The 27786-nt window shown below is 44.5% G+C and overlaps 1 protein-coding gene and 1 long non-coding RNA gene across 2 annotated transcripts; both read left to right on the top strand.

The window, feature by feature from the left end:
* Nucleotides 1-211: 211 nt before the first annotated feature.
* guca1g (guanylate cyclase activator 1g) lies at nucleotides 212-4462 on the top strand. The gene is made up of 4 exons (XM_068650531.1): nucleotides 212-565; nucleotides 671-820; nucleotides 1336-1432; nucleotides 3270-4462. Exons 1-4 carry the CDS (start codon nucleotides 371-373, stop codon nucleotides 3767-3769), a joined length of 942 nt encoding a protein of 313 aa, XP_068506632.1. The 5' UTR covers nucleotides 212-370; the 3' UTR covers nucleotides 3770-4462.
* Nucleotides 4463-9841: 5379 nt separating this feature from the next.
* LOC125967456 (uncharacterized) lies at nucleotides 9842-27493 on the top strand. Its single transcript, XR_011086787.1, has 3 exons — nucleotides 9842-10030; nucleotides 10334-10383; nucleotides 27179-27493. It is a non-coding gene; the product is annotated as an uncharacterized lncRNA (long non-coding RNA).
* Nucleotides 27494-27786: the final 293 nt, after the last annotated feature.

Below are 27786 nucleotides of genomic sequence, written 5' to 3'. Positions count from 1 at the left end.
GCTTGGAATTTTTACTTTTTTACTTATTTATTGGATTCAACAATGACTGCTGAGACTTAAAGATAGCTCCGTTTAACAGCACAAACAGGGATTTGGTAATAGCTGATACAGATAGCCAAATATCTGTATTGTGTGAACCAACTCAAACAGACAAGTAGGCAGACTTCCCAGCATACGTACTATCACTTGTCACGCAGCGATGAAGTGGTCAGTGAGCTAATCCACTTGTCCTCTTTAGAGCCTCCCTTCTCACTACATGCCAAGAGAGAACCTGGACATGCTGTTTGAATGATTGTTGTAGTCCACGTCTTTGTGAACTGGGGACATCTTAGCATTTCCAGCAGCCTTTTTTTTTTGTTTGTTCAAGGCCATGGGACAAGAGGAAAGCCACAGTGAGGAGATAGATTTAGCACAGATTCAGGAGCTATGCATAAGTTTCATGAAGGAGTGTCCAAGTGGTGCGTTGCATTTACATGAGTTCAAGAGGATCTTTGGAGTACCCAGCAATTCTGCAGAGGAGTCACTCTTCATTGAAACAATATTCCGCTCATTTGACACCAATCAGGTAAAATGAGTGTATAATCAAAACAAAATAATAAGTTGCAATGATTTCTGATAGTCTTGGTTAATGTGCCCCATCCCTCTTTGTAAATATGTATTTTGATCACAGGACAATACACTTGATTTCCTGGAGTATGTTGCAGCGCTTCATTTGATTTTACGAGGGAACTTTGAGGATAGGCTCAAGTGGTCTTTCAAAATGTATGGCAAGGATGGGAATGGCAAATTAGACGGGCAAGAGGTGAAACGGATAATAAGGGTAAACCAAATCACACCACAGAATCATGCCTTTCTGATTTGTATCTTGTCATTGAATGAGTCATTTAAATATTTTGTCACTCTGTGTTAAGTTATTATGAAACTGTTAAAACTGTTAATCCTTTCAAGAGTGATTATTGACATGCCCTAAACAGCTTAGAGCTATAAGGTCACATACTGGTTGGTTGGTTGGTTGGTTGGTTGGTTGGTTGGTTGGTTGGTTGGTTGGTTGGTTGGTTGGTTGGTTGGTTGACTTTATTGGATGAGAAGTTAGGTTTGGTTCTGCTATATCTGGCTGTACTTTACAGTAAGCCTCTAAGGCCCCCGAGCCAAATAACCCCACCACTATGAGAACTGATTTACTTGGCATAAATAGTTCGGATTGTCTTAAGATGTACCATTATATTTGCATATTCTTAACATTTCAGCTTCTGATAGGCAATAGCTATTATCAAACACGTCTGCCAACAATGTTAAGTGTGTTTGGGTGTATTACCTGTCTTCTATATCGTGCAGATTCTCTACAAAATCAAGCTCCAAAGAACTGATGTAGATTTGACACCATCTGAAATATGTGACAGAATCTTTGAACTGGGTGACCGGAATAGTGATGGTAAGGAGGAATCACTCTAATTACAACCAAAGAGAAACAGTAGCACAGGTGATTACAATGGAAACATCAACAACACAATCTCTGAACGAACAAATAAAAACTAAAAAAATGAATTGAGGAGCACACTTTGGTCTGTTATTTTTTATGTCTTAGATTATGGGCTATCAAAAATAACTACTGTATGACGATGTCTAATATCAAAATCATAAATTATTGTTTTGCAGCACCATGGTTATTTAATTGTGATTCGTCGCTTGTCCTTTTCTATTCTTTTGTGCTCTTGAGACTCTTCGCTTTGATTCAGTAAAATTCACTGGGTGTGTGATGCTTTAAATATGACTAACATTCCTTAATGAAAGTTAGTCAGAAGTCACTTATGCTGAAGGCGGATTCAAGATTGCATTGAGACATCTTGCCTTAGCATTTTTAGAATTTGAACCACCTCCCTTTGAAGTACATCCTGGTCATCTTGTTGATGGCAAAGGGTAATTACTAAACAATCTGAAAAGGCCACAAATGCTGTTTTCAGTGATGCAGTGCACTCAAGAAGGGCTGCGTGCTCAGTCCATTGCTCTTCACCCTGCTGACGCATGACTGCACTGCGACCTACAGCGACAACCGCATAGTGAAGTATGCTGACGACACAACTCTGGTGGGTCTCATCACGAAGGGCGACGAAACTCAGTACAGGTCGGAAGTTGACCTTCTGACCATGTGGTGCAGGGACAACAACCTCCTGCTGAACGTAAACAAGACCAAGGAAATCGTTGTTGACTTCCGGAAGGGTCACACAAAACACCTGCCGCTGATCATCGACGGTGCTGTGGTGGAGGGTGAGCTGCACCAAGTTCCTGGGGGTGCACATCAGTGAGGACCTCTCCTGGTCCGCAAACACCTCGTCACTGGCAAAGAAAGCTCAGCGCGTGCATGTGCCCCTCAGGCAGTCATGTCTACATTCTACCGTGGCACCATTGAGAGCGTCCTCACCAGTTGCATCGCTGTCTGGGGTGGTAACTGCACTGAACAGAACTTGAAGGCCCTGCAGCGCATAGTGAATACAGCTGGTAAGATTATTGGTGCTTCGCTCCCCTCCCTGAAGGACATTTACACCTCCCATCTCGCCCGCAAGGCAACCTCGATTGCGAGAGATGTGAGTCACCCAGCTCACTCTTTGTTTGACCTAGATGTGAGTCACCCGGCTCACTCTTTGTTTGACCTTCTGCCCTCTGGGAAGAGGTACAGGAGCCTGCGCTCTCGCACCACTAGACTCGCCAACAGCTTCTTTCTCCAGGCTGTTAGGACCCTGAATTCGCTACCCCCTTCTGCGTAGCGTGCGGCACTGTTGCGCTATTTTCTGAAATGTCTGCTGTACGCTCACTTGCTCCTTTTTGCTCCTCTTATTTGTTTATTTGTTGTGTTATTTATTCATTATTTATTCAGCACGCTGTTGTTTACTTGTTTACTTGATTGTCTGTTGTGGGCCATGTCTTGTCACCGTGGGATAGGGGGGAACGAAATTTCGGTTTCTTTGGGTGTCTTTGGCATGTGGAGAAATTGACAATAAAGCTGACTTTGACTTTGACTTCTTCCAGCCAACCAATTGGGATAAGTAGAAATAATGAAAATATTACAAAAGTATTATTATATGTTAAATTCTAATACTCATCTTCTAATATACAGTATGTAATAAGTTCCTAAAGTAAACAATCTTGTAATATGCAGATTTTCTTGGCTTAAAAATTGGCATGATATGAAATAAAGGCTCAAGGGTCATTTACATAATTTTGTTATGAAAACAGTTGAATTGAATTGAATTTAATGTGCTTGTGTCACAAAGGACATATATCCTTAACAGAGTTCATGGAGGGAGCTCAGAAGGATGAATGGGTAATGAACCTTTTAAACCTGGATGTCAACGCTGTTAGGGTTTTCCAGGTTATCTTTATCGTAGGATTATGTTGGAGTGCAACAGGTAATAAATACCTTACCTTGTCCTCCTTATCACAAGGTCATAAAACATCCCCTGACATGTTTAGACTAGAGGGCAAGGGCTTTAGCCAGCCTACCCATACCCCCACTCTGTTCCTCCTAATAAATATGCCCTTGCAGGAAGGAGACCTTTCAGATTTCATTCCTGTAGCGAGTGATCTCTCCACCTGCAGGTGTCTAAAAGAACTTGCTTGTCTACCGTGTGGTTCTTGCAAAATAAGTTGGAGTGAGCAAATCTCTAACATTTTGGTGCCGAAACCCGGGACCCTCATACCCATCATCTGGCTGACGGAAGACGACGCGCTGTACACCGTCGACGGGCCAGCGTCCACTAGCCGGACCTGGTAAAGAAAGACCTGGGAAGGAAATTCTTCGCTGGGCCAGCATCTTAGGTCTGCCTTCGTCTGACAGAGGTGGATTGACGGGACCCGGCAGTGCAACGAACCAGGGGACAAGTAAGTTAAAGGCTTGAAATTGTGTTGTGTTGTTAAACGCGTAACACATAGAGGTGCACGGGAGATAGCTTGGGTTCAAGTCCCAGTGGAAGAAACAGGCTAAGAAAGGCAGAGCTTCTTTTTCGTTCATCGAAGAAGTGTGTAGACTCTTCTTTGTCTGTTTTTCCGAGCTGAGGGATCTGGCTTGGGTTAAAGTCCCAGTGGAAGGAACGTGCTAAGAAACACGGAGCTTCTTTTTTGTTAATCAAAGAAGGGCGTAGATTTTTCTTTGTATGTTTTTCCAAGCCAAAGAATAGCTTGGGTTCAAGTCCCAGTGGAAGAAACGGGCTAAGAAAAACAGAGCTTCTTTTTCTTAATTGAAGAAGGGCGTAGATTTTTTCTTTTGTCCGTTTTTCCAAAGCTGTTTGGGAGGGTTTTACACCCATCCCTGGATAGGCCTAAAAAAGCGCTGGAGTTTGTGTGATTGAGTGTGTGACTGGTAGGATAAATTGACTAAGAAGCAGTTCTAGCATTGATCCACGGCAATAATACAGGCTAGTAATTTGTTGAAAGGTCAATTTAAACCTGCATTGAGGATCCTCAAAGACATAGTTAAATAAATAAATAGTAATAAATAGTAATAATAATAATAATATTTTTGAGAAAAAGAAATTGTATAACCTAGAACTACTAGAATTAAGATGGGAAATAAAAACGGTAAATCTCTACCTCTTGACGGAGATGAGAAGTACATGGCGAGTAGATTTCTTAATTGTATGCAATATATGCCGAAGTGGAAGAAAAAGTATGGAGTAGAAGGGAAGTTGAGAGTTGAAGTGTGGAAGATAGTAGTTGATGTTTTAGAAGAGAGTGTGGATAAAAAGAAAAATGGACTGAAAAAGAAAAGAAAAGAAAGAGAATTGGATTGTGCTAAAATGTGGTTGAAAGCTTCACAAGAGAGAAAAGAACAAATCCAAAAGACAAAAGATAGAAAGATGAAAGGTGATGAGGCTGAGACTATGTTTGTCAGGCCGGAAGACAATGAGGCCGGAGTGCGCAGGCGCACTGCCGCGGCCACGGCTCCCGCCGACGCTGAAGGCGCAGCTCGAGCAGAGGAGCAAGAGGGGCCTTCCGCTCGTACACAAAACTTGTATCCAAGCTTAACAAACCTGCAGCCCCCCCCATATAACAGCAAAAGAAGTCAGGGTCACATTACTAGAAGTCCTGTACAAACAAGAAGTTTGACCACTGCTGCTAGATTTTCTCAAAATTTGGACAAGGTTGATGTGTGCCCAATGATACAGGTGCCAAACCCTAATGTAGGGGAAGGCCAACTCCCACATACATATGTTTTCCGGCCATGGACATTGGAAGAGGCAAGAAAAGCTGTTGAAGGGGTTACCCCTGTTGCTGAAGACCCAGCTATATGGGCAGAGGACATGGCTGGAATTATACATTCCTATAGACTGAATGGACATGAGGCAGGAGAGGCTGCAATGTCCTCCTTGGGAAAAGACTGGGCAAAGGTTAGAGGAAATTATACAGGTAGAAATAATCAAGGGCCTTTTCCCTATCCCGTTGAGGGAAATCAATTGGGAGAGGAGTATGCAGCACAATGGAATGGTCTTGTGCAAAGAGTGCGAACTATATTTCAAAGACGAGCGAATTATGGTCATTTGGCAGGAATAAAACAGAAGCCTGGCGAAGATACTGATGATTTTCGTTTGAGATTTGAAAAAGAATTCAGGGTGCATAGTGGCATCCCATTCAATGATACAGCTGAGAGTGCTTATCAACAACAGCTTAAAAATGCGCTCCTCACTAATTTCCGCCCTGAAATAGGCAACTGGGTGAGGAAACATTTGGTGGAAGTGGATGTTGCAAGTGTGACAACAACTATGCAATGGGCCAGACATGCTGAAAAAGTGATCAAAAAAGGCAAGAGTTCTGATGTATTTCATCTAGATAATGATGATGATGAACTAGATGAAGATACAACAGTCTTCTTCCAAGGGTCCCAGCTAGGCAGAGGGAGAGGTAGAGGCCAACAAGGTCACAGGCCGCCATATAAATCAAAACCCCCATCAGATACAAACTGTTGGAACTGTGGGAAACGAGGACACTTTGCAAGGGAGTGTCGTTCTGCAAAACAATATCAATCAAAGGGTGCAGGGAGGGGCAGAGGAAAGGCCAAATTCTCAGCATGACTAGACCCCCCCCCCTTTGACCCCTGGTGCTCCTATAGAGGAAGAAATAGTAGATGTCCATACAGCATGGGACATTCTGAGTACATTAAAAGAAAAACCATATGTTACTCTAAACATTGGAGGCAGTGATGTCGAGTTTTTGTGCGATACTGGGGCTTGTAAAACCGTGATAAAAACTAAAGTCCCAAATCTAAAGGCCTCCCAAAATACTATTTGGGTGAAATCTGCTGATGGGCAGGTACACAAGGAGAGTATCTCTAATCCAGTTGAAGTGAGAGATAAGGAAACTGGAAGCATGGCTTCAGTTTCGATTGTCCTATCCCCAAAATGTCCCATAAACCTGTTGGGACGAGATCTGATGACTCGGTTGGGAATTGCAATAATTCCAGTAAAGGATGGCATGCGAGCATGTAGAGTGAGAGATGTGGACTCATATGCTGCACAGGCAGGTGAACAGATTTGCTGCTCCTATGCCATCCCTCCTGAACGAAATCCTAAACTCCCAAGCAGATTGCTGGGTGAAGCTCGAAAACAATTGTCCCAACCTGAATCAGAAATGACTTGTACTGAATTACATGTCACCATGAATATTCTCACTGATCCACAAGATGACTATATTGGAAGTTTTCTCAGCGACACAGAAGTAACTTTAACAATCACTGCTCTGTACACTGATCGCAGGTCATTTGCGGCTGCCGCTGTACGCCTGCCCGCTCCTCAGAAAGATAGATACAAATTGTCGGCTGTACCCCACATCTCATTGTTTAAACCTCACAGTATAACGTGGGCAGATGTGGGTTCCCGAATTAAACTTGCTGGATCTGTGACTGATTATGAGGACAAAGGTGATGGGTGGAGCTACAGTACCAGTTGTGACGTGTGGAAGCAAACAGTGTGTGAAGTGGCTGTAGGCAGAGCAGGCGCTTGTGCGCTTCCCTGACTAGTTGACATTTGTTTGAGTGAAAAGGAGGAGGGGGAATTGGCTGGGCTTCCTGAAAAACTGTGGACCAAGGGCCCATCTGATGCAGGACTTTTAAAATCCATTTCCCCAGTACAGATCAAACCAAGATCAGAGTGGCGTCCAAGAGTTAAACAATATCCTTTAAAACAGGAGGCAATGAACGGGATTGCCCCTGTTATAAATGATCTTTTGACAGGAGGAATCATTAGGGAGTGTTCGGATTCTCCTTGCAACACTCCCATTTTCCCAGTCCAAAAGGCCGACAAAATTAATTGGCGAATGATACAAGATTTACGAGCAGTGAATGATGCAGTGCAAACAAGAGCACCCAATGTGCCTGACCCACACACACTTCTGAACACTTTGAAACCTAATCAGAAGTATTTCACAGTAATTGATCTCAGCAATGCATTTTTTCTCAGTGCCAATTCACCCAGACTCACAGTTTTGGTTCGCTTTTACCTTTAAAGGACAAAGCTATACATACACCAGATTGCCACAAGGATTTGCTGATAGTCCAACTATTTTCGTTCAAGCTATCATGTCCTGTTTGGCTGATTTTCAGATGTCAAACAAAAGCCAACTTCTAGTTTATGCAGATTTCATTCCTGGAGCGAGTGATCTCTCCACCTGCAGGTGTCTAAAAGAACTTGCTTGTCTACCGTGTGGTTCTTGCAAAATAAGTTGGAGTGAGCAAATCTCTAACAAACGCCTCGAGCTGGGTCATCCAAAATTGTGGAAAACTTCCATGATCTTAGTGGGAGGATCCTCATCATTGGTTCAAGAGTGACAGATATGCTGTCTTTGTACCTTGACTTTGACTGTTTTCTCTATGTTGAGCTTTTTCTGTTTTGAAGATGAAGAGCAGAGAACATTTTGTGGCCAGTTTTGTTGTAATTTGGACTGCTGGTTTGAAGGTCAGAATCCTTGCTATAGTACTGCCATGGCAGTGGGCTCAGAAGGCCCAAAACTGGAAGGAAGTTTGTTGTTGAACCCACGGCAATGAAATGTCAATAATTGTTATTATTATATTATATTACAATTATTATTATTATAAATAATATGATTATACATATAGTTTATGTTCTATGGAAATAATACTATCTCAAAGCAATTGAAAACTTGGGTACACTGTCATATTTAATTTAGTAAAAAAATATATTTTTAACTGTTAACTATTTTAATTGTGTTTCTAATTACGCAAATCACATTTATGTTCCCAGGCACTCTGTGTTTGTAGTTTAATTTTGACCCCAGTTTGTATTATGGCTGCTGTGGTGGTGGTATTTTTTTGCACAATTTTTATGATTGTTTGTCAGTTTTTGGTTTTGATTTGATGTTGCTGTTTGGTTGTTTAGACAGGTTTGTTTTCCATTATCTCAGAGTACAGTATATGTGTACTTAGATGGCTGTACCTCCAAATCAGACCAGAACCCAATGGCCAATTAGAATAAAATTTTGGCAAACCCTAAACAACAAAACAGTTGTTTGGAAGAAGAGCAAACTGTTGCAGATAAGAATGTATGTATAGTTTCCTAGTAGTGTTGCAATAGGTATTGTACTAAAAAAACAATGCTGTGACATTTGACCCTCTCTACCTAAAACATTATGTATTTATGAACAATGTTGTTTTGGATTTCAAAGTCAAACCCTCAAAAGTTTTAAAAACTTAAATTTTAATTCCATATTTGACATCAGCTACCTCATTCTTTTTTTCTTCAGTGTCTGCTGTCTTACTTCTGCATTCAACATCAATAAGTGGTGTTTAATGCAAAACAAGTATTGTGGCAAATGATGTAATTTAAACCATTGTTACACGAACAAATTTTTAAAAACTTTTATCGGTCTGTCTGTGTAGGTGGGGGGCTGTTGGTGTGTGTGTGTGTGTGGAGGGGGCTGTTGTCTTCCATCCCATCTCTCGGCCTTGGCGATCATCTTTGGCCGAGTTCTCGGGTGGCTCCTTCTGGCACCTGCTGGTTTTATCTCCACGTGACCTTCCTGTGAACATTCTTCTCCAATCTTGGACATACACTGTCGTACCTTATTCTTTCAATTGTGTCATCTTGTGCGAATTTATGGTAGCTTTTGGCTGTGACATCATTAATCTATTGCTCTTACCTGACTATGTGAAGTTTGTGCTTTTGATACTTCATGTCTTTGCTTACGTCATTATATTCTTAGTTTAATCATGTTTCCAACCATATCTTTTCTTTGTTAGGCCAAAATATTTCCCTCTGTGCAGAACGTTCAGTAGTAATCAAAAAGTTGGTGTCTCGCATTAGGCAACATATGACGTTTAGTCAAAACACAAGTTATAAAACACAAGATATAATCAAATACTGAACGGTCACGACGACTCTGGCCGTGTTCATGATTTAGAGAAAAACATCAGGCATGCATTACACAGTTCTTTAAAGGTCATTCAGCTATTTGGGCAATATATCAAAAGACATTTATTTTGCAGTGCACAGAAATACATATTGAATCGTGAAGTTGTAGCAACTTCTGTTATTATCGTATTATCAAAGAATGTCTAGTTATGTCGTCCTTATTGGTTGATTACGTGAATATACTTGTCTGCTTATATACTTTATCCAAAGAGATGTGAGCCTATCTGTTATTGTGGCTATGCGGGTTTTTTTGTCTTTTGACCCTATCCCTTCAGATCATATGAAAGTAACATGTTGGGGAAATGTGAATTACATTTGACAAAATCCTGTGTGGGTGAATAATTTTCTCCCTGTGGGTAATTTAGGTGCGTGTGTCAGGTACTCATGTACTATGGATATCTAAACTTTGTTGCAATGACAAATTAGGATAAAAAATCATATTGTGGAAAAAATTATTTGAGCTATGAAAATTTCAATATAATTCTTATTCACTAAAATATTTGTGTTTTCTGCACAGATTATCTACAAATTAAAGAAGCACACTGACTCTGGAGCTCCAGACAACATTGAAGATATCTGTGATAGAATATTTACCCAAGTGGACAAAAATAAAGACAGTAAGTCGTGTTGAATACAAGTCAAGTCATGTTTATTTATATAGCTCTAAATCACAGACACGTCTCAAAGGGCTTAACATGTACAAAAATTTACAATTATTCTCGACATCCCCTGATCTTAAACTCTAAATTCAACATTTATTACAAATTAGGAAAAAAAACATATCTCTACAACAGATGTTGATTATAACATCCCTTCTCTAAGGAAATATATGAATACTATTGTGAATAGATAGAACATAATAATAATAGTAATTATTATTATATAGCCTTCTGTAACTTGCTTTTTTATGCATTGTGCAGGTCAAATTTCCCTGGAGGAATTTATTGACGGAGCTGAAAAGGACCCATGGGTAATGGATCAGCTCAAATTGGATTTTGCACCATGTGACTGGTTTATTGAGCAGGAAGAGAATAGTCTAAACTTATAATATACTCTGTCAGTAACCCTCTATATCATTGGGGTCTTGTTGGCTTCCGTCAGTCTCGAGAGACTATGGATTATGTGCCTTGGTGGTCATTGGTTGCTGGACCTGCAGTTCCTTCTGTGACTGAAGAGTCCAATTCTGGAGCCGCATGCCCTGTTGCAGATGTCACAGCTAAAGGCAGTAGAGTTTCGGGGTAGCTGAGCATCTCTTCTGTGTCTTTGAGCCCTTTTCTCTTCCATTTTCTTCTCTCTGTTCTCTTCCGTTTTCTTGATGACTGATTTGGTAACGGCTTTCCACCCTGAGTGATCTGCGGCCAGTGTCTCAAATTGTGCTGGTGCGATGTTGCCCTCCTTCAAGCTCCGTTTACAAACATCTTTGAAGCGGAGAAGTGGTCTTCCGAGTGGTCTAGAACCAGAGGCGAGCTCACCATACAATATGTCTTTGGGAAGTCGACCATCTTGCATACGGGATACATGGCCAATCCACTGCAGACGTCTGTTTGTAAGGATGGCAAACATGCTGGAAATTCCTGCTCTGGTCAAGACCTCTTTGTTGGAAACGTGATCCTGCCATGAGATGTTGAGGATTCTCCTTAGACAGCGCTGGTGAAAACTGTTCAACTTGTAGCCTGATGACTATACAGCGTCCAGCTCTCGCTCCCATATAGAAGTGTATTCACCACGCAGGCCTGATACACTGAGATCTTGGTTTTGATGGTGAGCGAGCTATTTTCCCACACCCTCTTTGCTAGGCGGGCTAGCACCGATGAGGCCTTGCCGATTCTGACATCGATCTCTTTGACGAGGCTGAGACTGTTAAAGATGTTGGAGCCAAGGTAGGTGAAATCTTCGACCACATCGAGGCAACAGTCATCAATTGAGATGTGAGGGGTAGAGCTGACACCTTGGGCTAAGATGTTCGTCTTCTTTATGCTGATTGTCAGACCGAACTCTCTACAAGCATTTATAAGGTCTTGGAGGCCGGCTTCGGTATGTGATGTCAGTGCCGCATCATCCGCGAACAGCATTTCACGAATGAGAACTTTGCGCACGCGTGTTTTTGCTCGAAGGCGGGTAAGGTTAAATAGGCTGCCATCACTTCGGGTGTGCAGGTACACCCCTTCTTCGGATGTCTCGAAGGCATATCGTAGCAATAGTGAAAAAAAGATGCCAAAGAGAGTTGGGGCAAGGACGCAGCCTTGCTTTACCCCACTTGTAATTGGGAAGGGTTCCGATTTTAATCCATTGCACTGTACAGTACCTTTCATATCCTTGTGAAAAGAGACAATCAGTCTCAGCAATTTAGGAGGACAGCCAATTCTGTGCAGGAGTGTGAACAGACCCGTTCTACTGACCAAATCAAAGGCTTTCGTTGGGTCTATGAAGGCGATGTACAGTGGTCGCTGTTGCTCACGACACTTCTCTTGCAGTTGCCTTAATGAGAAGATCATGTCGATGGTGGATCTCCCTGTTCTAAAGCCACACTGGGATTCTGGATAAATCCATTCAGCCAGTGGATAGAGTCTGTTTAGTATAACTCGGGCAAATGTCTTTCCCACGTAGGGATATTCCGCGATAGTTGTTGCAAACACTTCTATTGCCTTTGTTCTTGTATAGTGTGATGATCTTGGCATCTCTCATGTCTTGAGGCACGTTTCCTTCATCCCAGCACTGTAAGAGTAGCTTGTGGAGATGCACGAGGAGGCTGGTTTGTTTGGCTGCTTTGATGACCTCTGGAGGGATGCCGTCATTTCCTGGGACTTTACCGCTGGATAGGGAATCGACAGCCTTATACAGCTCCTGAATAGTGGGCGGTTCATCAAGCTCTTCCATGACAGGTAGTGGTGTTATGCCTTCCACAGCATTTACCGTGACTTCAGTTTCCCTCGTTAAAAGCTCTTGGTAATGCTCAGCCCATCTCTCCATTTGTTTGGTTCGATCTGTAATGATTGAACCAGTGCTTGACTTCAGAGGGGAAGTTTTGGTGACAGTGGGGCCGAATGCTATTTTCATCCCATCATACATTGCCCGGATATTGCCACAATCAGCAGAAGTTTGGATATTCTGGCATATACTCTGCCAGTATTTATTTGCGCACTGCCTGGCAATCTTCTGGGTGTCAGCTCTGGCTTTCCTCAGAGGTGCAAGTGTTTTGTCACTGGCTTTGTAGTTGAGGAGGGCTGATCGTTTACGTGAGATGGCCGGTTCAAGATTCATGATTCCCGCTTCAAACCAATCTGGGTTCATCTTCGTTCTTAATCTAAAGGAGTCGAGAGCAGTTGTGTATATTGCACTTCGCATGTGATTCCATTTTTGTTCTGCACTGCCAGTTGAGCATTTGTTAAGGGCTTCTTTGATGTTAACAGCAAAGCTTTTAATTAACTGAGGGTCCTGGGTCTTGGTTGTGTTTATGCGAGGCTGGCCCTTTGGCTTTGATCTATGAGCTCGTTTGGGTTGGAGGCATACTTTACTGGCGACCAAAGCATGGTCTGTATCACAGTCTGTGCTGTGATAGCTGCGAGTGATGTTGACGCAGTTGAGGAAGGATCGTCGAGTGATAATGAGATCCAGTTGATGCCAGTGACGAGATCTAGGGTGCCGCCATGACACTCTGTGGCTGGGCTTTGTAAAGAAGAACGTATTTGTGATGCAGAGATCATGAAAGGAGCATAGTTCCAACAATCTTTGCCCATTTTCGTTCACCTTGCCAACTCCAAACTGGCCAATACAGCAGGGCCAAGAGGAATTGTCCGAGCCAACACGAGCATTGAAGTCTCCCAGCAGGACCAGGTACTCAGATGCAGGTATTTCCCTGATGAAGGTCTCAAGCTCGTCGTAGAATTGGTCTTTTTCCTCTTCTGATGAGGTGAGTGTTGGGGCGTAGGCGCTCACGATGTTTACAAGGCCAGACGTGGTTTCAATGCGCATGATGAGGATGCGGGCGGTGCCCACTGTTGGTGGCGTGCAAGCAGGCAGGAGGGAGTTCCTCACTGCGAAACCTACACCATGCATACGATGTTCCCCTGGGGCCTTTCTTTGCCAGAAGAATGTGTAGTCTTTCTCTCTGATGCTGCCGTTGGATAATAGCCTGGTTTCTTGCAGTGCAGCAACGTCGATGTTCAGACGTGTCAGCTCGCGGTTGATGACAGCTGTCTTTCTAACATCGTTTATCTGTTTCGGGTCATTGGTGATCCCTGGACATAAAGTTCTAACATTCCATGTTGCCAGTCTAAGCGCTGGCGGCTTTGTTTTATTTTTATTATTGCTTGGTGCATGGATTACAGTCCGCCGTTCTGATTTTATCCTAGCTCCAAGCACCCATTGAAGCAGACGGACTGTGGCGGGTCAGCACCTAATTGGCTAGGGGCTGCCCAGCTTAGGCGGGCGGTAGCTGGCCAGTGGGATGCGATGATCCCTCCCACCATTGGAGACAACCCGTAGCGCCTGAGCTGACGCCAATTGGCTCAGGCTTAGAACTCGTAACTGCTGTCTCCCGAATTGTTTCTGTCACTAAGACAGCGACAATGAGTGACCTATCCAAGGCACAGGCCTGGGCACAGTGTATGGAGACCTTGGGTTGCCCAGTCGTCAAGATCCCCCTCTCGGCTTTGTTGGTGTGGTCCAGAGGAATGCAAGCAATACATTTGGCACCAACTGGGCTGCAGGAGCTGCCGGAGTCAGTGAGCGTTCTACACTGGTCCGCCTTCGGGGCCCCACTCCTGATTTGTGAGGTTTACTCCTCTACACTAGGCCGTTGGGTCTGGGACCTCCTCCGCCCTCTGGCCGTTGATGGTTTGGTAATGCCGGAGCTGGGCTCTCGGGGATAAGCTCCCGGTGACCTATAAAATGGCTCCATAAGGCTTGTGTAACTTGATCACCTCTGCCAGACAAGCTCCTCAGCTCTGCCTCCTCGTGGCGACACTGGTTCCGCTAAATGAGCTAGGTGCAAAAGTGAACGATTGGCGCTCAAACCAATAACCAGCCTACGGAATGTCTACACTGCATTACGACACTGGGCGGAGGAGCTGCATTGGGGTCTATGTTATACAAAAATACTATCTATACATTATAGCGAGATTATCATCTTGTATTCTCATGGAACCCAAATTTGTACACTACAGTATACACATTTGAAATATGCCAAAAAGCAGACTGGGGATTAACTGGTTCTTGCATTTTTCACTCATCTACCTTCATTGTGGAATAGTCCTGGTGCTTTTTCATCTATATTCCTAAACCTACTCTTTAAGTTCAAGTTCAAGTTTACTTTATTGTCAAAAATCCTATGTAACAGGGTTACCACAGAAGTTTGAAATTGCGTTTGACCAGTCTCCAATGTGCAGTTTAACTAAAAACATTTAAATAAGACATTGACATAAATCTCTTTCTTTCTCACACACACATACACACAACACACACAACACACACAGCTAACTTACTCATACTAAATTTACAATTTCTTTCTCTGACATATTCATTCACAACATAAACATAGACAATGCACACTTACACATTGCAGTCATTCAAACACTAACATGCTGATAAACATGTGCAATACTATACAATAAAATACTCTCTCTCACATTCACACACACGCACACACACACACACGGTGTGTAATAAGAGTATTGACAATACAGACCCACATACACAGCAGCAGAAGTACAATCAGTGGTCATAGAAGTAAAGTGAAAAAGTGTATAACTGTATATAAGGTGCAAGAGTAAAGTGCCAAGTGGCATGGTGACTTTGGAATGTTCAAGTGGTTTTCCTCAGTGTGTTCATGAGTCTGATGGCTTGAGGAAAGAAGCTGTTACTCAGTCTGCTTGTGCGGGACCGCAGGTTGCGGTACCGCTTTCCTGATGGTAGAAGGGAGAACAGTCTGTGTGCAGGATGAGTAGTGTCTTTGATGATGTTCATTGCCCTCTTGGAACAGTGTGAAGTGTACAGTTCCTGAATGGCTGGAAGGGGTGACCTGATGATCTTTTCTGCTGTCCTCACCACCCTCTGCAGCGCCTTTTTGTCTGCAGCTAGGCAGCTGCCATGCCAAACAGAGACGCTGCTGGTCAGGATGCTCTCAATAGCACCTCTGTAGAAGGTGGTGAGTGCAGAGGTGGGGAGGTCGGCTCTTCTCATCCTTCTCAGGAAGTGGAGTCGTGTCTGCGCCTTCTTGACCAGCGCAGTGATGTTGGTAGTCCATGAGAGGTCATCAGTGATGTGCACTCCCAGGAACTTTGTGCTTTTCACAGACTCCACTGCACTGCCGTTGATGATGAGTGGGATGTGTGTTGGTTTTTTCTTTCTGAAGTCCACAGTGATTTCTTTTGTTTTGTTTACGTTGAGAAGCAGATTGTTCCTATCACACCAGGTGATGAGTTGCTGTACCTCCTCTCTGTATGCTGAGTCATCGTTGTCTTTGATGAGGCCCACCACTGTTGTGTCATCTGCAAATTTGATGATGTGATTCGTTTCAAATCTGGCAGAGCAGTCGTGGGTCATCAGCGTGAACAGCAGGGGGGATAGCACACATCCTTGCGGCACCCCGGTGTTTATGACGGTGGTCGCTGAGGAGTTGTTTCCGACTCTGACTGTCTGCGGTCTGTTCGTTAGAAAGTCCAGCAGCCAGTTGCACAGTGAAGTGCTGACGCCTATTGTACTCAGCTTATTCACCAGATGTTGGGGGATGACTGTGTTGAACGCAGAGCTGAAGTCAATGAACAGCATCCGCGCGTGACTGTTTTTGTTCTCCAGATGAGCCAGGCAGAGGTGGAGTGCTGTTGCTATGGCGTCATCAGTGGAGCGCTTGGGGCGGTAGGCAAATTGGTATGGGTCCAGAGTAGTGGGGAGGGTGGATGTTAAGTGGACCTTCACCAGTCTCTCAAAGCACTTCATCATGATGGAAGTGAGTGCTATGGGTTTGTAGTCATTCAGTGATGATGCTGGTGACTTCTTGGGTAGTGGTACGATGGTGGTAGCTTTGAAAATTGCTGGTATGATGGCTTGGTTCAGAGAGGTGTTGTAGATGTCTGTGAGGACGTCAGTGAGTGAGTCTGCACAGTCTCTGAGCACGCGCCCAGGTATGTTGTCTGGACCTGCAGCTTTCCTGGGGTTCACCTTGAGTAGGGTCCTCTTCACGTCCGCTGGGTCCAGTTGAAGTGTTGTGCTGTCTGGGTGTACTGGGGTTTTTGTGGGTGTTGTGGTGTTGTTTTCTTCAAACCGGCTGAAGAAGGTGTTGAGAGAGTTGAGGAAGTCTATGTTGTTCTCACACGGTGGGGGGGATGGTTTGTAGTCTGTGACTGACTGGATGCCTTGCCACAGGCGTCTTGGGTCTTTTGTGTCTGTGAAGTGTGAGTTGATTTTTTGACCATATGCACGCTTGGCTACTCTCACGCCCCGGTGCAAGTTGGCCCTAGCAGTCTTGAGGGCCTCCTTGTCCCCAGACTTGAAAGCAGCGTTGCGTGCCCTCAGGAGCTCACGTACCTCCCTGGTGAACCAGGGTTTTTCATTTGCTCTCACTGTAATGTCTTTGGTGACGGTTACATCTTCCATGCACTTCGTTATGTATCCAGTTACAGAGTCTGTGTATTCGGTGAGGTTGACGTCCTGGTTGGTGGTGGCCGCCTCCCTGAAGACAGACCAGTCTGTGCGTTCAAAACAGTCCTGTAGAGCTGCTGTGGAGCCCTCTGGCCAGGCCCTGATCTACTTCACAGTTGGTTTTCTTCTCGTCAACAGAGGTCTGTAGGCTGGAATTAGCATAACAGAGAGATGGTCTGATGAACCCAGGTGGGGGTGGGGAACCGCTCTGAAAGCCTGTCTGATGTTTGTGTAGACCTGGTCAAGTGTGTTTTCTCCCCTTGTTGCAAAGTTCACACACTTGTGGAAGTGTGGTATTACTGTTTTCAATTTGGCCTGGTTGAAATCGCCAGCGATTATGCAGACCAAGTCCGGGTGTGTGTTCTGTAGTGTACTCACAGACTTGTACAGTATGGAGAGTGCTTCCTTTGTGTTAGCGCTGGGGGGGACGTAAACAGCTGTGATGTTGACGGTATTGAATTCACGCGGTAGGTACAATGGACGGCAGTTGAGGGTTAAAAACTCAATGTTCTCTGAGCAGTGACTTGTAGTAACTACAGCGTTTGTACACCAGTTGTTGTTAATGTAAATGCACACACCACCTCCTCGAGATTTACCCGTGCTGGCGTGGTTTCTGTCCGCGCGGAAAGTTGTAAACCCATCCAGTTTAATGGCGCTGTCCGGAACGTTGTTGTGAAGCCACGTCTCTGTGAGGATGATCGCGTTGCATTCTCTCACCTTTCGTTCTGTAGTTAAGTCCAGCTTGAGATAGTCCATTTTATCACCATGTACCAATGTGCCTGGTGTATGGGTCACCGAAAGGCATTTTGTGCTGTTTAATTTTTTTTAGGTCAAGTTTGGGGAAAGATCCTTGTTACAGTTTACATTAAATAGTACATACAGTTCATGTGTCTGAAGAAATTTGCTTACTCTGCTTTTTCAACTACAATGGCAAAGATTCAAGATCTTCACCAAGACTGCAGTATACGTACATTGTTACAAAGAGATAAAATGCACTTTTACTTTACACTTATTATTCAGATTCTTTTGAGGGAAGGCACGAGCGTGCGCGTACGGGCGAGAGCGAGACAGGGAGACAGAGACGGCGAGACAGAGAGACAGAGAGAGAGACGGCGAGGGTGGTGTTCATGAGGATAGTAGATGATAACATTCCTAAACTTGCAATTGTTCAATGATAAATCTCATTCTTAATCTGTTGGACTATTTGCTCACACAGTTGTTCACAAAGCGGCCTACATATTATTAGCCTCATCTTTGCTATTGAAAAACTGTCATCATTGTGATACTCAACCGTTTCCACCTAACCTGATCAACAAATATTGCAAACAGGCCCTTTTTTTCTTGAGCATTCCTAATGAATAAAATCTCGACAAAATCTTCTGTGGGTGAATGGATCTCTAAATTTACATTAACTTGCCGATTAATCCTGAACATGGGACGATTAACATCATATACAGTGATACCTCGTTTTTGGCGGGGGTTATGTTCCAAAAAGAACCGGTGACAGGTGAAATCTGTGAAGTAGAGAAAATATATTGTTACAAAGACTTTAATGAACCTTTATTGTAATTTTAAACACTGTATTGTACTTTTAAATGCTTTTTTTGTATTTTTAAACACTTTTGTAAACATTTTAAAGTCAAACAGATTTTCATACACATTCTATAAATAAGAAAATAAAGAAAATGAAGAAGAGTAAATACATATTGTCGCGGTCGGGTGGAGTATGGAGCAGGACGACCAAGTGCAGCTTGGACCAAGGTTTATTGGCGGAACTCAAAATACAGACTCGGTAAACTGACATGACTTAACAAAACAAAATGACTTCCCAACCACAACATACTTGAAACCGACAGGAACCAAAAGGACATGAAGACGACACGACAGCAACCAAAACCAAAACCAACCAATACCAAAACCAATACCAATGATCCGACAGGGAGAGAGGGGCAGACAGGACCTTTATACACGACAGGTAACGAGAGGCAGGTGGGAACAATCACACTGATCATGGGCACACAGGAGGGGAGGGGCGAGCACACAGACAGAAACCAAGACAGACACATAGTGGAGCAGTTGGGGGCGAGACGTGACAGAACCCCCCCCACAAGGGACGTCTCCCGACGTCCCAAAAAAAAAAAAACTAGGGGAACCGAACCGCGCCGCACTCGCGCGACGACTTGGGGAACCGAACCGCGCCGCACTCGGGCGGCGACTTGGGGAACCGAACCGCGCCGCACTCGGGCGGCGACTTGGGGAACCGAACCGCGCCGCATTCGGGCGGCGACTTGGGGAACCGAACCGCACCGCACTCGGGCGGCGACTTGGGGAACCGAACCGCACCGCACTCGGGCGGCGACTTGGGGAACCGAACCGCACTGCACTCGGGCGGCGACTTGGGGAACCGAACCGCACCGCACTCGGGCGGCGACTTGGGGAACCGAACCGCACCGCACTCTGGCGGCGACTTCGGGGAACAGATCCGCACTCTGGCGGCGACTGCGGGGACAGATCCGCACTCTGGCGGCGACTGCGGGGGCAGATCCGCACTCTGGCGGCGACAGATCCGCACTCTGGCGGCGACTGCGGGGACAGATCCGCAGTCTGGCGGCGACTGCGGGGGCAGATCCGCACTCTGGCGGTGACTGCGGGGACAGAACCGCACTCGGGCGGTGACTGCGGGGACAGATCCGCACTCGGGCGGTGACTGCGGGGACAGAGCCGCACTCTGGCGGTGACCTAGGGGACAGAGCCGCACTCTGGCGGTGACCTAGGGGACAGAGCCGCACTCTGGCGGTGACTTCGGGAACAGAACCGCGCCCGGGCAGCGACTTGGGGAACACAACCGCACACGGGCGGTGACTTGGGGAAACAGAACCGCACTCCGCGGAAACTCGGGGAAACACAACCGCACTGGGGCGGCGACTTGGGAAGTCTGTATCGCGATCGGCGGCCACTCACAAAGTCCGTACAGTGATCGGCGACATTCGGAAGGCGGGGCTCTGCGCGGCGGCAAGAGCCATCACGCGCCGCAGCAGTGGGAGTGGAGTCAGGGACGATCGCGGGTCCGACGCAGCTGGCTTGGATGTCTGGCAACGCCCGCAGGTCCTGCAACGCTGGGATGGAGCCCGGTGGTGGCCGCGAGTCCGATGGCGCCGGGGGGGCACTCCGATAGCGGCCGCGGGTCCGGCGTCGCGGCAGCGAAGTCCGACGACGGTCGCAGAGGCGATGGTGCCGGGAGGAACTCCGATGGCGGCCGCGGGTCCGGCGTCGCGGGAGCGAAGTCCGATGACGGTCGCGGAGCTGATGGCGCTGGGGGGGAATTCCGATGGCGGCCGTGAGTCCGGCGTCGCTGGAGCAAGATCCGATGGCGGCTGCAAGCCCATGGCGCTGGAACATGCTCGGATGTGGATCGGGCGTCGCAGCGGGAGCTGGTGGTGAAGGTTGGTCCAAGCTCTGGTCGTTTTGGTGGTCGGATCATTCTGTCATGGTCGGTTGGAGCATGGAGCAGGACGACCAAGTGCAGCTTGGACCAGGGTTTATTGAAACAACTCAAAATACAGACTCGGTAAACTGACATGACTTAAACAATAACTTGACTGACCGGGACGTGAAACAAGAAGACAGCAGGACATGACGGCATCAAGACAGTACGCCAACACCGAACGACAGCAACCAAAACCAAAACCAACCAATACCAAAACCAATACCAATGATCCGACAGGGAGAGAGGGGCAGACAGGACCTTTATACACGACAGGTAACGAGAGGCAGGTGGGAACAATCACACTGATCATGGGCACACAGGAGGGGAGGGGCGAGCACACAGACAGAAACCAAGACAGACACATAGTGGAGCAGTTGGGGGCGAGACGTGACAATATATTGTTAAAATATCCGCACAAGACTTACATGAACCTTTATTCTAGTTTTATATACTTTATTATATTTTCAAACAATTTATTGTATTTTTAAACACTTTTGTAAACATTTTAAAGTCAAACTGATTTTCAGAAACATTCTTACTTATTTAAATAAATAATAAAATAAATAAGAGTACATTTATTGTTACAATATCCAAACAGGCCTTTTATTAACCTTTTATGAAGTGTAAACATGTCTGCCCTTGCGTACTGGTCGGCTGACGCGCCCCCGCGGCCCAGCGCGAGGGCATCTGTACAAGACTTTTATCATTTTATTTTTAAACATTTCATTGTACTTTTAAACACTTTATTGTAGCTTTAAATACTTTTTAAATAGCTTTAAAAAGCTTGCTATGACCTCCTGCTTCGATGACGCACGATGCAAGCTCTGCTCAGCAGTCATTCCAGCATCCTTAAACTTTGTGTGAGCCCATGTTGCATTTGGTTGTCCTGCCTCGTTTGTGACAAAATAAGTGCAAATCAGAGATGCTGCCGAATCTCCTGACGCGAACGATGTGGAAGAGTGGACACGTAGCGCGACTGCAGGAGGCTAAGATAAAGCGTGGACGAACTGCTCTTATAAGACAATCAGCGGCAAGGATAGAGATCAACATGTTCCCATTGCTCTCGTCTCCCCTACCGGCCAATAGTGTGCTGTAAAGTCATATGGGCAGACAAAGCCCCGCGCTCCAAGTGACGCCGCAAAAAGCCGCGATGCACCGAATATATCCACAATATTTGTTTTCATAAAAACCCACGATGCACCGAGGCCGCGATGCACCAAATGTATCCGCAATATTTGTTTTCATAAAAACCCCTGATGCACCGAGGCCGCGAAAGGTGAACCGCGAAGTAGCGAGGGATTACCATATATATATATATATATATATATATATATATATATATATATCGTATATACACTGCTCAAAAAAATTAAAGGAACAGTTTTTTATCAGGGTATGGCATGAATTCAATTAGACTTTTCTGATAAGGTTTTGGTCAGGTACGTGGCAGAGGGGGTTGTTAATCAGTTTCAGCTGCATTAGTGTTGATGGAATTAACAAAAGGTGCACGAGAGGGGCAAGAACGAGATGGTCCCCAAAACAGGACTGCTTTTGCAGGTGGAAGCCATTTCAAGTTCCTCTTCTTGATGTTTTTTAAGTTTTTCCACAAGTGTTGGCTTTAGCTAGAGTCATTTTCACGACTGGGAGCATGAGGCGATTTCTTAAGCCTTCTGAAGTTGTGCAGATTGTCCAACTCCTCCAGGATGGCTCGATTGACATTTGCCATAGAACAGCAGAATTGGCAACTCCGCCACTGGCGCCCTGTGCTTTTCACAGATGAGAGCAGGTGTCAGGTTCAAAGTGCTAACTAAATATCTGAATAAAAGAAAAGGATCAGCAGACAAAAACAAGTGAGGCAGAATATTGATTTTTCTTGCGAGGAGTGCGATACAGATTGCTTTCTACAATCTGACTACACTAAAAATCTGTTTACACTCTCGCTCTTTTTATTTGGAACGCCCTACCCACAGTGTGAGACGATTAGCCCCTGAGGGTGAGGGGAAAAAGATTGTGGGCTTCGTCTCGTAAGAAAAGAAACAAAAAGTAATGCACAAAGTGTTGCGTGCAGATATGGCTATATCAGCAAAACAGTTTAAGCAATATTCCGAGAGATAAAAAGAGAAAGTGATGTTCTTTAAGGAAGATCAGAAGGATCATGACGCATCGTTTGATGTGATCTGTTCTGGCGGATGTCATTTTTCTGCTGAGATGTCAGCAGTATCTTGTTTGACACAACCGTCATCTCGCCCCTAACACAGCCGTAATCCTTCTGTTCTGTTGCACAAGATAAGAATAAGCAAGGCAAAGCAGCAAACATATTGAGCAATAACATTATGAATAAGTACTCATTAGAGAACGCATGATAACATATATATATATATATATACAATTTTTCTAACAATTCCCCCCTGTTTATCATAAGTTCTCGGGGACTAACTTATCACTTCAAAAAATTTTCAGCCAAGGGATCACATTTTGCAATGTGTTACACTTGGGAGGTAATTGAGTCTTAATCGTCAAAGCCAGAGTCGGGGAAACAAATCGGACACGTTTACCACAATAGATTCGCTGACAGAGTCGTCACTAGAGAAAGAACTCCCGTCGATCGAAAGGTCATCCCTTTGGAGCAACGGAAAAGTCTTAGCTGGTGGAGAAATAGCAGTTGTAATTAGCCTGTTAATTAAGGATCGGAGACAAGGAATGCAACAACATCCACACAGGGTCAAAATGGCAGAGAAAACGGCAAGGGAGACCAGGACCGAGGAAACCAGGGTGCGGTACTTTCCGAACACGTTCAACCAGTCGATCCAAACCTCCGTGTTCACCCCACCGTGTTCCTTCATCTTCCCATTTAAGGTCCGCAGACCCTCATGGGCCCGGGACAGGCTTCCGTCGGCTGCAGTATTATTTGGAATAAATGTGCAACATTGCTCACCAAACATGGCTCAGACACCGCCCTCTTTTGAGAGTAGCATGTCAAGGGCCATTCGATTCTGGAAAGCCATGAGGGAAGTAGCGGCCAGTTGGGAGTGGACCTCCTTGAAACCCGCCTCGGTCCAGTTTCCAAGCCTCTGCACGTTGTAATGGATGTAGTTAATCCTGTCAACATTTTTGTTAAGAGTACACCACCAACACAGTGCGGATTCAAAACCAGCAGCTATCTGATTCACCAGCTTATACTCATCCGGTACTCCTCTAGGAACACCAATGGCGTCTATGTAAGTTGGATTAGCTGCGCCCTGCCATTCGTCGTTTCGCTTCGTTCTCGGCCAGAATTCGGGCACTACGGACTTAGCAAAAGATGTTAGATCATAAGAGGACATTGGTATCAAATGAACAGGAAACAATAGGGTTACCAAAGCGCAAATTCCAGAGCTGTTTAAAGGCAACCTATCATAAAGTTTGTTACTATTACACCAAAACCAAATATCACTACGAGCAATGGGCAAAAAAAGGGGCAGTGACATTGGTCATAGACCCACACCATGGAGTAGGTAGGGCGCCGAGCTTCTCACCCTTAGCTACATCGGACGAAAAAAGGGGTTTATATTTTGTCATAGAGGCAACAGGGTAAACCTTATCCCATTTAAAACAATCATGAGTGGGTGAAATGGATGAGTTTAACATTAAAACAACAGCACACTTAGGAACTATATTTGCAGGTATGATTTTCAAAAAAGGTCTTGGACCCATACATGCAATGCAACTGGTGTTAGCCATCTTTGCGGCTTGCTGAGCCATAAGAAGCCAGTTGTTGGTTTGACCGCTTATTCCTGTGGAGGCTAAATAGCTGTCTACATCAGTGAGGAGCATACTTGTAATTTTTGCTCCTGCTGACAGGGTGTAATTATTTGTAACGGGACGGTCTGCGATCGACATTGTTTTGTTAATGCAAATAGCAATAGGAAAGTAAGGATCAATTCCAGAGGACCAAGCCCACAGTTGAAAACCCCAACAAGAAGTGTTAAACAAGGTGGCATTTGGAGGACGAATTTGACCATCAGGGAGTGTAAGAGTCAAAAGGAGGCTTGTGCCCTGATTCTTCAAAGTTACTCGTTTAGCAAAGAACACAGCCTCTTCACTGGAACCAGAGGGCCAAAAATCTTGCGTTTGTGTGGTGACAAGGGTGCCCCAGTCGGTGCTAACTGGGTGACTAGTTAAATACCACCAATATCCGAGCCATTTATCCCCAGTAGTGGGGTGACCATTTCGAAAACCTTTCAAACTTTTCATAGGTAAAATAATAGAAGAAGATGTATTAGGAGCCACAGTAAACATTAATGAGTTATTGTAAGTCCAAGACAAAAGCCATGGCACGCAAGTTGGACCGCGGACGATTTCTGGTGTACAAAAAACATGATCAAAAGGGGATTTTGTGTTGCGCTTATGTCTAGCAATTTTTTCCCATGAGCCATATTGATTAGAATCAGCGTTGGTAGTTGCCTGAGAGAAGACTGTTCGAGGCTCATGGTACTCTATCCATACAAATAAAATAACCCCCGAAAAAAATAAAATAAATAACAATAACACAAACCAGCAAAGGCAACCAAAAAGCACATGGTAGACTTTGCGCAGGCTACAGCCTGATTAAAGCACTTTACGAATGACTCTCTAATGCTCACGTTTTGGATCTCCTAAGAGTCAACACCCTGAGCTTCGGGTTGGTGTCTTGGAAATTGGCTTCTGCTAGCTTTCGTGTCAACCCTGGGTCTTGGCACCAGGATCAGGCACTATTACCAGACTTTGCTCACCTTCCGTACTTAGATTGGGTCTGCGGAGATCACCTTTTTACAATGAGATAAATGCAAAAAACAAATAAATGCAGAAAAAACAATATTCTTTCCCTTCACATTTATGTAATTGGATATAAACCATATGTATTGTCTGAAACGGATACAATGGAGTCGGGAACTTTCCTCTCTGAGGTCTTAAATTGCCTTGTGTAAAAGCAGGTTTACCCTGAGCACCTGTGATAGACGTGAAAGGGTCTGGAGAAGCCAAGGAGAGCGATATGCTGCCTGCAACATCATTCAGCATGACCGGTTCAGTGGTGGGTCAGTGATGGTCTGGGGAGGCATTTCCATGGAGGGACAAACAGACCTCTACAGGCTAGAGCAGTGGTTCTCAAACTTTTTTCAGTGATGTACCCCTTTTGAAATATTTTTTCAGCCATGTACCCCCTGACTAGCGCAACACATTTCTGGTCGAAAAGAAAGAGGTGCAGGATTGTGCCATCAGTGTTTGATTTATTAAAGTTAAACAACTTGTAGCAATGTTCCTGACAGACACATTTATGTTTCTAACAATGCATATAGAAACAAAAAAGATAAACAGTAAACAGTGACCGCCAAGAAGGCATAAACCCTTTCAAAACTCAAATACTGTATGCAGAACACTACTAATTTAAATTAATATTTCTTGTAATAATTTCTTGCAAGGAAATAAAAATATACATAACTAAAAATGTGTTCACAAAAATAAATTAACTTAATTATAAATAAATAATATCTTGTTTACAAAATAAATTGATAACTTAATAATAAATAAAGATTTGCTCATAAAAAAATAGACTTTACCTCTTTTGGGATAAAAAAAAATTAAACTTTTTTTCTCTTAAAATTGAATTGTTGCATTGAACATATGATTTTGATTTGACAAGCACTGAACAAGCGTTGAACAGTCTTGAATCTTGAATGAGTCTTTTGCACTCGTACTACATTTTAGTGAGAAGCATGGGCTTGTACCTCACATCTTTGTCATCCTTGGTGGCAGGGAGGCAACTGCTGTGATCAAGTTCTTCTCCAGGCTCAGTCTGTTTCTTTGTTTTGTTTTGATCACAGTCATTGCAGAGAAGGAGGTCTCACATAAATATGTGGAGGCAAAGGGCGGCAACTGCTCCAAAGCTTTCTTTCCCAGCTCAGGGTGCTCCTGCCTCACACACACCCAAAACTGTGTGAGAGTGGATGCGCCAAACTTCATTTGGTCAGATGCCACTTCCATCAGTTTTTCCTGGTGAGTGACAGGAAGCTTGCTTCTCTTTGCTTCAGACAAGAGAAATGGGTTTCTCACCCAATTCAGCTATGCAGATTTCTCCTCCATGTTAGCAAAGTAGCAATGAAAGCCTGTTGGAATAATTTTAAGTGAAGCTTTGGCCTGCCAGACCTGGAGGCCTCGCCTTTACGAGTTTATCTTTCCTTTTATCTAGGTTCTTCCTTTTATGTGATAGGGATGTCTTTTGATCCCTGTCAGCCATTTGTATCCTTCCTGTCCTTATGTTGTCTGTGTGTTTTTGTTCCCGTAAGAGGCCTTCACTAACAATGAGCAGGGCTTATTTGCATAGGTGACATGTTCTTTGTTTGATTCACAGGAACTTCATTCCTTTTCATTTAGATGTAGGTTTGGTTCATAGATTGTAGTTTATCAGACCTGTTTTTCTTTGTTAAGGGTTACATACAGTTAGAAGTAGTTGCATAAAAGTTATCCCATATTTACTCAATGTTTGTTTAAGGAACTGCATACCAGTTACCTCACGTTTGCTTAATGTGTGTTGAAGTGTTTAGGACAAGTTACTTATTATTATTGTGTGTTTATTTACCAAGTAGATAAAGTTAGCAAAGGTTTAGTTGCATTTGTTCCACAGCAAAGCGGCAATCAACGTGCTTCAAGGTATTTGATCACAGTCGAGGACGAGTCAGCCAACTGTGAGGGAAGACGGCTGGGAACGGCCTCTGCGGGGGTCACGAGCCAACAGTGAAGTGCTAATTCACACCACACTACATTCTTTTTCTAATCAGCGTTGCTACAGACACAATCTCCCCTCCCTTAGTGTAGCAACGCCTCTGTAACCAGGGTAACCATAACATTAAAAAGAGGGGCACGTGGAGTAAGGACTCAGAACTGATGGAGGTTGTAACTGAGATTGCTTTCTCTATCGTTCTCCTCGCGAGTAAACCTGTTCTGGTTGTCTTCTCCTCTTCATTCCAGCGAGTGATTTAATGTCTAATCGTATTTAGACCCAACACAGCCCTTTATCAAGTTAGCCAAATTACCCACTATGACTAACTTCACTGGAGCTGTCTCCACATCTTCATTGGAGAGAAAAGCATCCACCTGAGGAAAGCAGGTGAAATTCTCCTGACCACATGCCCTTTTCCACAGCTCTGGTTTCTTCAGGAAACCACCCACCTTGTCATACAGGTTCAGGATGCTGGTGTCTTTGCCCTGCAGAGACACATTCAGTTCGTTCAG

The sequence above is a fragment of the Syngnathus scovelli genome, chromosome 4 (genome assembly GCF_024217435.2).
Source record: "Syngnathus scovelli strain Florida chromosome 4, RoL_Ssco_1.2, whole genome shotgun sequence".
NCBI classification, from domain to species: domain Eukaryota; kingdom Metazoa; phylum Chordata; class Actinopteri; order Syngnathiformes; family Syngnathidae; genus Syngnathus; species Syngnathus scovelli.
Note: the sequence above shows the minus strand (reverse complement) of the source record. Positions and strands in the feature narration are given on the sequence as shown.